This window comes from Anabrus simplex, chromosome 11, assembly GCF_040414725.1.
Source record: "Anabrus simplex isolate iqAnaSimp1 chromosome 11, ASM4041472v1, whole genome shotgun sequence".
NCBI lineage: Eukaryota > Metazoa > Arthropoda > Insecta > Orthoptera > Tettigoniidae > Anabrus > Anabrus simplex.
Window position 1 is genome coordinate 41243339 of NC_090275.1, and position 12409 is coordinate 41255747.

At 39.2% G+C, this 12409-nt stretch overlaps 1 protein-coding gene across 2 annotated transcripts in view; it reads left to right on the forward strand.

Moving 5' to 3' along the window:
• eEF1gamma (elongation factor 1-gamma) overlaps positions 1 to 12409 on the forward strand; it is a 72553-nt gene that overhangs the window by 13256 nt on the left and 46888 nt on the right. For both annotated transcript variants that reach the window (XR_010861244.1, XM_067155648.1), the window contains exon 5: positions 8471 to 8634. Coding sequence is in view for 1 of the 2 variants with exons in the window: in XM_067155648.1 (XP_067011749.1) it covers positions 8471 to 8634 (164 nt within the window). In the remaining variant the exon portion in view is untranslated. The remainder of the gene's footprint in view (positions 1 to 8470; positions 8635 to 12409) is intronic.

Genomic DNA, 12409 nt, shown 5'->3' on the forward strand with positions numbered 1-12409 from the left:
AGTATCAACTACACATTTTGTTACTCAGACATTGTACATACTTGTATATTTTTTTTATATATGTGTCAGTTTATATTGTGTTCATTCTTAGTACCATAGCACTCAGTCCACAACCATTATGTATTACCAGGACCTACTAAATTCCGTGAGTCTAAAATCATATTGAATTTTTTACCTACAACACTATTTATACTTTTATTCCAGACTTTTTAGCATGTTTAGTGTACTTGTATTATTTATTGCTAACCTATGTTACAGGTAATATTTCACTTTCATTTGAAACATTTTGGGCGCCATAGCACCGTGCCTAATTCAACAACACTTCATATTGTAAATTATATATTCATAAGATTCTTACTAGAGATGCGAGTTACGTATCGTAACATGATACTGTATCTTAATCCGTAACAGTAAGCTGTTCCAGAAATATTATGTTCCTCTGTAGACCTTAATACTGAAGTAACTGTCTCAGCAAAATCAAGGGAAGGGTAGGGAGTTTCTGATTGGCTAACGGGTATTAGTGAGCATAGCAGTTCGCTTTAAGCGTACACTTCTGCGCAGGCACGAGTGATACTTTTGTTAACAGTTTAGTGGCAATACTGGTATTCCTATCCTGTTATAGGTCGGCCGCTCGTTCTTGGCCGGCCACTTGCGCGCGGGAACAATAGAGCGAGTATAGAAGATCATGTGACTTATCACGTGACTTACCCATTCCAATCTTCGGGCACCCTTCGCCCCGCTCGTCTGTCCGTCCGTCGCCATGCTGCAGGCTGTATAAGAAGCGGTCAGAGCAAAGCAAAGCAAACCAACTTTCCGTTCACACGAAATCTTTATACACATTATTCTTTACACTAAAAGATTCACATCGCTAGTAGGCATTACTGTACGTTCCAGTTAACTAAAAAAAGAATAATATATTTCTAACTTTCTACTGAGGTAAAGTACTAAAACTAATATTCACAGGAGCTAATAGTGGAGGGTTTAATTCAGTTCCTCTACACCTGACATCGCTGTGTCTTCACTGTCTCCTGATTGTATGTTCTTCTGATTCACTGTCACCGTCACTGTCACTACTGCCATTAACTGTGAACGCTATTCTTTCAATAGCATCTTCGATTAGTCCTTCCCGTGCATAATATTCTAATTCATTTTCCTCTGTGCGACGGCAAACCTTTCTCCATTCCTCTTCTCCGATTTCTTATAATCTTTCCCTGCAAAAAGCGATAACATCGTCCATTTTAAGAGTGCTGTTCCTATTTCCTACCCATTGTTTCACGTCAGCCCATATCATTTCTATGGGGTTTAAATCAGGATGGTATGGGGGTAGTCTCAAGGTAGTGTGCGCATGTCTTGCCATAATTTCATCTATGAGATACTGCTGATGGAGCGGTTTGTGCAATTTAATAATGTTGTACAATTCAGCCTTTAGCATACTCTCTTCAAACGAAATTCCTTTCCCTCTAAGCCATGCTTTCATGGTATCTTTCCTACTATTAGAGGTTGGAGTTTTGTTCAGACGAACGTTATGGTAAGAAGCATTATCTATTACCAGCACAGATTTAGGTTGTAAATTTGGTATTAATTGTTCTGTCAACCAGCGCTGATAATTTTCAGAGTTCATTTCATTATGGTAGTCTCCCGTCGACCGCCCCGATTTGAACATTAATAGAGCGTTCGGTACAAAACCCAATGAGCCACCGGCATGAACGATTATTAATCTACTGCCCTTCGATACAGGTGTCATCAAACCTGCTGCCGTGTCATCACTCCAGTTCTTAGGGCTTGAATGGCTACTATGAATGTAAGACTCGTCTTCATAAACTATGGGACGACCCTCCTCTCGATATTTCTTAATCGGCTTCAGGAACTGTATACGCAAAGACCTAATGTCATGCCGTTCTATCAGAACAGCCCTGTTGTTTCTTGTCTTTTTCCATTTAAAACCCATATTCTTCAATATGAGTTTTAAACTTGTTTTCCCTCCTGTAAACTTTATGCTATCCTCATCCTGAAGTCTAGGAAGGAGTTTGCCGATTGTTGGCGCACATTTCTCTACAAGATAAAAGTCATGCACTGTACGGCGAATCACAGACACGTCGAAGTCATCCACACCAGTAATACGTTTCCTTAACTGCGTGCTTTTTCCCAGGCGTTCCAAATGATGTTCCCGTTTCTTCAGCGGCTTCTCTTTCCCTAATAATCCGTCTCACAGATCGTTCAGACACACGAGTCGCCCTTACGACCCTTTCCTGAACCTTTTTCAAAGGGATCATCACTTCACCGGCCGCTGCTTCTCTCTTCATAAATTCGTGTACATTCGAAATTATTTCACGTGATTGACTATGCAAGGTTTTCGACCCTAGTTTCGAATGAACGGGAGGCATTGTAAGGAAGTAAAAACGAACCACTAGTCACTATTCTTACCGCTCGCGTTACTCTGGTGTCCGCACGCTGTCAGTTCGAGGAGAGAACTGAGGCCATAATTATTATGCGCATGCCCTGCGCGGGGAGATCACTGCGCACGTCAAATGTACTGGTTACCGTGGTGGGAAGAAACTTGTAGGCTCGCTATGTGTGGAGAGACCACTGCGCACGTGAATTGCACCGGCCAAGAACGAGCGGCCGACCTATACTTGCTGGTCGGTTACAGATATTCTTTTTTGTATTAGGCTTATTGGTGGTAATACATACAGTAGTTTAAGTTCCTTGGAACAGTTAAGCGTGGTCTTTCCACCTTACTTTTCGAGTTTCACTCCATGTTCTGGACAATGCGTGAGTGGATGTAATATTAAATCCGATATGATTTATGCGGACAAAAACTCAATTGCAGGAAGACGGTTTCATAGGAATGCGTTGAAATAAGGTACCCTATAATATTTTTAAATTAAAAATTTCTACCAGTTAATATAGTTCTGATAATGTATACTGTATTCAAATATTGGGTCCTGAAAAGCTGTCGCAAGTGCCATCACGTGAATCTCTGCATCCTGAAATTTCGTCATTGACTGCAACATGCGAGGCGGTGCAGCGAAAGCTGCTGTCATAATTTTTACCAGAACAAAAGAGGAGTAATAGCCTATATATAGAGAGAAGAAAAAAGATGCTGGGCAAGCCACTTCAACTGTTGTTTACCAAATATCCACAACCTTTTGTATATGACAAAGTACTATTTTGGGGCCTTTTATACTGGATTTACAGAGCGAGTTGGCTACACAGTTTGTTACGTAGCTGTTAGCTTGTATTCAGGAGATGGTAGATTCGAATCGCACTGCCGGCAGTCCTTAAGGTGGTTTTCAGTCGTTTCCCATTTTCACATCAAGCAAATGCTGGAACTGTTCTGCAGTTAAGACCACGGTTGCTTCTGTCCTAGTCCTGTCTTATCCCATCCCATCATCACTGTAAGATCAGTCTTGTGTCGGTGCAACATAAAACAACAAATAACAAAAAAAGTATTGGATTAAACTCTGCTTTACGTCTTGCCTGGTAGGGCTATTTCCTAATGACCCATTCCGGCGGCATCTGAAGTGTATACGACACTCGTTCAACATATTTTAGAGGCGGCGAACTATCAATAGTAATAGTCATCAATTTTTTTCCGATATGAGCTCTACTGGACATTATAAAGTTTCCAGCTAACTCATTCTTGGTTGCCAGCGTTTCGCCCTCGTGTGCTAGGGTGGGCTCATCAGTTGGTACCTAGCACACCTACCAATACGCTGGCTAGTGCATACCGTGGAGGCCACTGCGTAGGCTAACTGGAGCCACCGGCAGTGCCAATGCACTAAGAGACTTTGTCTCATTACCAAAAATTGATGCCTGCTTGGCCATCAGATGATATAGATGTTGATTCCCATAGGGAATCTCAAATATTTGTCCTGAATGAGTAAATTTATAATACCAATATAAATACCAATATAAATGGTCCGTTATTGGACATTATAATGTCCAATAACGGACCATCAATATAAATACCATTTATATTGGTATTATAAATTTACTCATTCAGGACAAATATTTGAGATTCCCTATGGGAATCAACGTCTATATCATCTGATGGCCAAGCAGGCATCAATTTTTGGTAATGAGACAAAGTCTTTTAGTGCATTGGCACTGCCGGTGGCTCCAGTTAGCCTACGCAGTGGCCTCCACGGTATGCACTAGCCAGCGTATTGGTAGGTGTGCTAGGTACCAACTGATGAGCCCACCCTAGCACACGAGGGCGAAACGCTGGCAACCAAGAATGAGTTAGCTGGAAACTTTATAATGTCCAATAACGGACCATTTATATTGGTATTATAAATTTACTCATTCAGGACAAATATTTGAGATTCCCTATGGGAATCAACATCTATATCATCATGAGCTCTACTATCGATAGTAATCGATAGTTTTCAAAAAGTTGAATGAACCATATCAATATGCCTGAAAATACAGTAGAACAATTATTGAACACAATCCACAAAAAAATCAATAGAAAGCACAACTATTTCATGCTATGTAATTTCTGAAATTCAAGTCAGAATCACTCGTGAATCTCTTCAGTGGCACGTCCGAGACATTCTCGGGCTGCACGTGCTCGCCCATAAAGTGATCGCTCGAGAAATTCTCGTTCAGCTGCAGTGTTCATTTTGCTAATATCTTTGGAAACATATTTTACAGCATTCTTAACAGATGGCAGGAGAGTTTTCAGTTGCTTTCATGAAGTCTTTGACCTAAAATGTGCCTTATCTTCTCTTGCCTATAAACAGTTCTGACAACATACAAATCTGTTTTTGTCCCATATTGGCATGAACTCAACTAATGTTAGGTGCTGAAGTCGTAGGTACACCGAGATACTTAAATGCACACGTATGAACTGGAACAAACTCCTCACCAGTTAACTGCAAGCCAGTGTACAATTTCTGTTAGCGCGAAAAATAAGCCAGAAGGGGGAGACTATCGTTGACTGTCGATAATAGGCAACTGACTATCCATATGAGGCGATAGTGGCCGCTATCGATAGTTTTCCGCCTCTAACATATTTCATAAAATCTGGTCCTAATGTCTGTTTAACTACAAATCCTTGGACATCTACGAATGCACATAGCAGCCACGGCGCTTTTTATACATGAAGGTTTCGAGGTATTGGTTCTCGGAATGTAAATGGGTCATTGCAAACATTTTTCTATGAACAGTCAAGAATGTGAGTGATGAGCTGGTGCAAGAAGCAGTGGGAGAGAAGGAAGTGAGATGATAGAATTATGGGTTCAGTATAGCTATTTAAAAGTACTTACTAAGGTGCGGTTAGGGGCTACAAGAGACAACATGTATATCCCTTTCAGACCTGAAAGAAAACTGGCGGTGTGAATTTTTATTTGTACGTCAAAATCTGACAAAAATTCTCTTAAATACATATATTTTTAGTTTATTCTACAAAACAAAAATTAACATCTGAAAAAAAGCACCCGCATAATTGTGCGTGTCAGGACTTACTTCACTACTTACAAAAAAAAATACCTCAATGCACGTGAATATACATACGTACATGATCAAATGTTCTATTTTACAGTGGGGAATAATTTAAAACAATTAAATCTTCATTCAAACACAAGAAAACATTACATTTTCTACATTGGGGAGGAGTTTTGCTATTACTGCCCTTTTGGCAGCAGCAGCTTGTTGTCAGACCTGAAAGAAATTGGAGGTGTCAGAACGTCAAAAACTTACTAAAATGCTCTCAAATACATGTTTTTACAGTTTATTTTACAAAATAGGAACTATCGGCTGAAAAACAGTACCCACACAATTCTGCATGTCAGGACTTCGTTCACTACTTGCAAAAAATAAAAAATTAAAAAATTCACCTCAGTTCATGTGAATATGCACATGAACATGATCAAATATTCTATTTTGCAGTGTGGAACGATTTTAAACAATTAAAATCTTATACATTACATTTCTCATGTAGAGTACGAGTTTTTCTTTCACAGTCCTTTTTGTGACAGCACCCAGCACTCCTGCATGCATTGCCTGTAAGGAAACCTAGCCTGCACATATGTGCGTATCAACATTCAAAACCTCATGGTATTATGTACGATGTAAGTTCACAATTTACGTTTGCTACACAATCTACACACTTCATTGATTATATTCTGATATTCAGTAAAGCTTCTAGATTAATATGAATACAATAAATAAATACTTTAGGCATTACTGCTTCCCACCATATTGCTAATGAACTGTATTTTTAAACTCTTCTTGCTGCCCCCTGGTGGTCAAGTAGTAAATAAAAACAGCTGAAGTACATGCTACGTGTCACGCACAAGCACTGCAGTCCGGTCTAGCGCCAAGAAAACGTCAAATAAGCTCAGACATAAATAAAATACAAACCCGCACAATTGTGCGTACACGGTCTGAAAGGGATAAGGAATGGTCCTTCCAAAAGTTGACTTGCAACTTGTATTATGTTACTTTTATATCCTAATACTCCAACCTAATACTACGGTGTGACGGATACACAGGAACATGATACTGGAAAGTAAGCATTTGTCCCATCCCTAATTCTTACTGCTTAGAAACATGTTTTAGGATTTCGCCAAATATTGTGTATATTTAATATGGCTGATGATCCCGAGTGGGGTTGAAACTAGTCCCATGTAATGTAAATTACATTGTAAATACAACTAGGTATTGAATAGTTGGAAAACTCTCCTGTTTATAATTTATACAAATAGTGCGAGACAGGGAAAACCGGAGTACTTGGAGAAAAACCCGTCTCGCCTCCGCGTTGTCCAGCACAAATCTCACTTGGAGTGACTGGGATTTGAACCGCGGTATCCAGCGGTGAGGGGTTGCCGTCTGAGCCGCGGATGCTTCAAGTTGGTGTAGTACTGTGTATAAAACATAACGTGGCACACTACGTCTTTAACACTGGAAAGACCCTTTTATGAGTTCAGTGCTCAGCTGTTGTAATTTATCTACTCAACTAGCTCTCCTATCTGGCTATGCTCAGTCTTAACGATTACAAAGGATCCAAATTTTCTGAAGTCCCTTGCATTATAAAATAACGCACTTCTTGTCTATTGTACAGAGTTCAAAATAATGTCAGAGTCTTATCAGAATATAGTGGCCGATTATCAGTTGTTTGTTCCTGGGTATGTGTGCAGAGTTCGACATTGTGAAGGGACCTATTTGTTCAGAACAAATGTTCTTGATAAACAACTCGTCAATTAAGATTTTCACTAGAGTTCTTTTGGTTTTGCAAGGTCCCTTCTGTCATATAATTCAATTGTACCATCTGAAGTCTAATAATTTAGTCTGTACTTGTTTAAACACAGTTCTGTCACATTTGACACAACTCTCACCGATGCATGTTATTCAATATGGCAGGTATTTACCAATTAAGCACAGATGATGATTATTTAAAAAAGTGTAACAGCTCAGCTCCAATTAAATTTTTATTGTATATGTACAGGGGTTACTTATTAGGACAGTTCATTTTAGATTAATATAAAGGGCAATGTCTCGCACGATAAAATCAGACCAGTAGAGTTAAATTCACTAATAGAGAATTTTTGCTTCATATGCAAAATAATACATGTACATAATATATTTAAAGTGTTAATTTGATTGTATTTAGTTCAACATTTGCACTATATATTGTCAGTTTTTCTATGGCTGAAGATGACCAACAATGGGGTCAAAACTTGTACCAATGTATAAGTAATTTGACATCATATCAAATGGTATTGAATATTTGGACCTTCATTTTAGTTTCTTATTCTTTCACTTGACATAATTGTCTTGAGAGTGATGTGGGGCATTAAGCCATTAGAACAATTTATTTCATTGACTGCTATTAAGTTTTTTAATATAGCTTTGTCATGTATATTCCTTGTGGTTTAAACCCTGTAGACTGTCAGTCTTTCTGATCTTTCTTAGTCTACTTTGAATTTTCTAAGGCTTCGTGAGCCTTTCATTTTTATGCCCACCATTGCCTTCACGTCTCCCCATACCTTCGTTCTGCAAAAGGTCATGCCTATTTCTTGTCTAATTTGAGTGAAAACAAAATGGATATGTTGTGTAACTCCCCTTAAAATGGCAATCAGCACCATCTGTTTAAATATTTAAAATATTGAATTTTGTAGACATATTGGTGGGGGATTTTATTCTTTTTTTAGAGGGAGGCCACTTTTTCATTGTTGACTGAGTTAATATTACTTGATTTCTTTTTTTCAGACTGTCAAACCACAAAATTTAATGCTTAGAACACTAAGGAGAACCTGTAAAGATTTTACTGGTTTTTAGCGCTGTGTTTCTTGTTTAAATTCCTTTACAGGTATGTTTTAGTGTTCTAAGTGTTACATTTCATGTTTTGAAAGACTGAAAAGCTAAGTCCAATAGTTTAATGGTTAGTTTAACTGCATGTAGAAGGTTTGATGACCTTAATAATTTTGACACTGCCCTACTAAAGCGTTTTCCATAATGGCAGTCCACGGAGCGGGCAAAGGAGGATATCAAGGCAGCCCTTGGAGTTCTCGACACTCACCTGCTGACTCGCACATTCTTGGTTGGAGAACGGGTATCACTTGCTGATATTGGGGTGGCCTGTACTCTTCTACACCTCTATCAATATGTTCTGGATGTTAACTTCAGGTCAGTTCTAAATAGTTATAATATCTCAATTCTACTATTAACTTTATCAGCCCTACATGGGCACCAATTAAAGTAACTTTCTTCTACTTCAGCTCATTCAATGTTTAAACAGTATTGCTCTTACAGACCTACAAGGAGCAAACACACCCCCTCTGAGACACCCAAAATTCCTCGTGATTAAGGGATATTATACTGTATTTTGTAATGTATTACCAAAGACAGATAAAAAAGGATGAGGCATTTTTGCCTTGAGTTATTTTTATAACTACATAACATTTTCTTTTTCAAAATATATTCGTAGGGAGGAAGCACAATGGCATGAACAACTATCACTTCATTGCCTTCATTTTCCTTCTGTGTTTCTCTGGTAGAAGCATCATGTAGACCCTCACTCTGTGAACTGCCGACAGCTGTCCTGTGTTGAGTGAGAGTTGGTTGTATGTTGTATAGTATAGTATTTGTGTGAGTCACGTTTTGAATTCGGGTCAGTGGATGAATTTGTACTTTTAAATTGTAATTCCATTTCGTCTCATTTCGTACCATAGGGGCCGATGACCTAGATGTTAGGCCCCTCTAAACAATAAGCATCATCATATTTGTGTGCGTTTTATTTTCGTACTGTACAGGAGTTGTTACTGAAGATTTTAGTGTTGTGCTGTGCAGCTATACATCATGATATAACTAGTACTGATAAAAACAAATTGCATGTTGCCTGGGGATGTGCCATAGTTTACATCTGATTCTGTACAAACCAAAAATAGCTCATGTAAACTCCCCATCCCCTTTAGTTCATAAAAATAATTTGGTGCTTAGTTTCTTTTGCTTTTTATCTTGAACTTGAATACTGAATTTCAAAATTTTATGTGCCATCGTTTACCCATGATAGTGTTGAGCAGAGCTGGTCAATATGGCAACCCAGTTGTCATACTGTTTTCTTAACATGGAATGAACTATAGTACTTTTTATTTGCTCCACATTTGATAATATGACTGCAATACTAAATAATTATGCAAACATCTGGGTAAGGACACCAGAGTTCACCAGGGGATTCCTCAAATTTAAATAATAATAATTACAGTAGAGCAAATTAAAATATTGTTCCAGATCATTAATGAACTGCAAATCTGGCATTCTGTTGGGCGTTAACCTAACACCCTCTGAAAACCATAGATCATCTCTCCACAAACACTGGACAAATAAACTTTAGAAAAAATTAACATATTCAAATCAACATGTCATAAAGAATAAACAGAACGTGATCAAGGTGGCATTCCTAACATTTTATAAAATTTATTTACTTATCCCTTATACTTCATCATAAATACCTTGATGTCTTCTAATTCAACATTATAACTGGTCCACATTTGTTCTAACCAATATACAGTAGAACCTCGATGCATCGTTCCTGAAACTGTCATTTTCCCGTATTTATCGTTCATCCAGTCCCAGAAATGTTCCTTATACAGGGTGGGGCAGAGTGGGCTCCTTGATTTGATGGGTTAACTGTATAAAAACCGTACAAGATTATTACAAAAGCTTTTTATTTCTGAAATCTACATACAATGCCATTTTTTTTTTCCATTTGGTTCTAAAAATATCTTCCAGGTGACGACCTTTACGAGTGACGCACATATTCAGCCGTTCAATAAAGTTTTCAAAAACTCTGCTCAGCATATCTGGCGTTATTCCAGCGATGACATCAGCAATTGCTTCCTTAAGGGCTTCCACGGTCCTTGGTCGAACTTTATAAACCTCAGATTTGAGGTAACCCCAAAGAAAATAATCGCATTGGATTAAATCGGGGGATCGAGAGGGCCTTGAAACATCCCCTCGTAATGAGATCATGGGGCTGGGAAACTGTTCTTGCAGAAGTTGGCGAGAGCGACGGGCGGTATGAGCCGTGGCACTATCCTGTTGAAACCAAAAGGCTTCCATTTCCATTTCCTCACCATACTCTTCCATTTTGGGGAAGAAACAGTTCTCCAACATCTCACAATAGTGCACAGCGTTCACAGTAACGGTTGCATCTTCCGATTCAAAAAAGTAGGGGCCAATAATGCCTATGGAGGACACAGCACACCACACAGTCACTTTTGGTGAATGAAGAGGTCTTTGGTGAAGACTGCGTGGGTTTTCAGCTGCCCAGTAACAAAAATTTTGCTACCAAACCACCTATGAAATGCCCTCTGCGTCGCCACCACACTATCGTTATTTTTAAAAAACGTTTCGACTACAAAACCACGTTGCTCGCCAGTCCATGGCATGGTGACTACTAAAATGGTGTCTTTTCCCCCACCAAATGCTACTACTCCCACTCCGCTTACTCACGTGCACGCTCTTCAGTGATTTATTGAAACTAAGGAGTCCACTCTGCCCCACCCTGTAAACCAATGTTGAATTTCCCTGCATCTACAAAGGGCACTAGGAAAGTTTTGCAATATGCAAAAACAGTTGGCTGGATACCCCTGTTATGGTGAGGGATGAAAAGGGGGGTGAAAACCGGTCTATAAGACAGCAAGGTGTGACCTTCACACCAGTTGTTACCAAGCAGTTTGATTGAAAGCAAGTTAAGATGTCAGTGTGGTCGAAAGGTGAATATCACACAATTATCCGCTACAGTTTTGCTCAATTAACTGTTGACCAGCACTTGGAGGAAATGACTCCTGTGCTGGGGAAAGACTGTTCACATCGGACAATTTTCCGCTGGTACAAGGAGTTCCAGAGGGGAAATTTTGAGGTTGAAGACTATCCTCGTTTTGGGCGACCGTCTGAATCAGTGACTTCAGGAAAACATTGAATCATCATCATCATCATCCTAAACCATCTCCAGTTTCCCGGGTGTGGTATATGAGCCTCCTCCATCTCATCCTGTCCTTGTACCATTCTTCCTCCACCAACTTGTCCCAATCATGACCTCTCAGCATTACATCGCTCTTAACTAAATCTATCCATTTCCTTCGTGGCCTTCCCACGGGTCGTCTTCCTTCTACCTTTCTGTCAAATTCCTTCCTTACACTTCTATTTCCTGGCATCCTCTTCATGTGACCAAACCACTTCAGTCTTGATATCTGAATTGTATTTAGGAGAGAATTGTCTATTCCTACTTCTTCTCTAATTTTCTCATTCCTAATCTTGTCTTTCCTGGTTTTCTGGATCATAGTGCGTAGGAATTTCATTTCAGCTGCCTGAAGTTTGGAATTATCTCTATTGGTCAGTGTTGTGGTTTCGAGACTGTATGTAAGAATTGGTGTATAGTAGGACTTGTACAATGTCATTTTTGTTTTCATGGGTATTTGCTCATCCCACAGCAGGTGTCTTACCTGGTGGTAGAATTGTGTTGCCTTATTGATTCGATTGTTCACCTCATGTTTTGATAGGTTGTCATTTGATATAACGCTACCCAAGTATTTGAAAACTGGAACGCTGTCCAGTTGAGCTTCATTTAACATGACTTGGTTCCGCTCCTTCCCCACACACTTTCATCACCACAGTCTTGATCTTGCTGATGTTTAAACCATATTTCTTAAACTCCTCATTCCAGCTTTGTATTCTCTCTCCCAATTCCTCTTCTGAGTCACTCCAGATTCCAACATCATCTGCAAATGTGAAGGCTTTGATATCTCCATGTTCTTTCCTTCTAATAGATTTCATTACTACATCCATTACAATAATAAATAGAAGTGGTGACAATGAGCTGCCCTGCTGCACTCCTCTTTGTTTCAAACCAGTCCGACAAACCACATCCTACTTGAATACAGCTTCTGTTCCCACTATA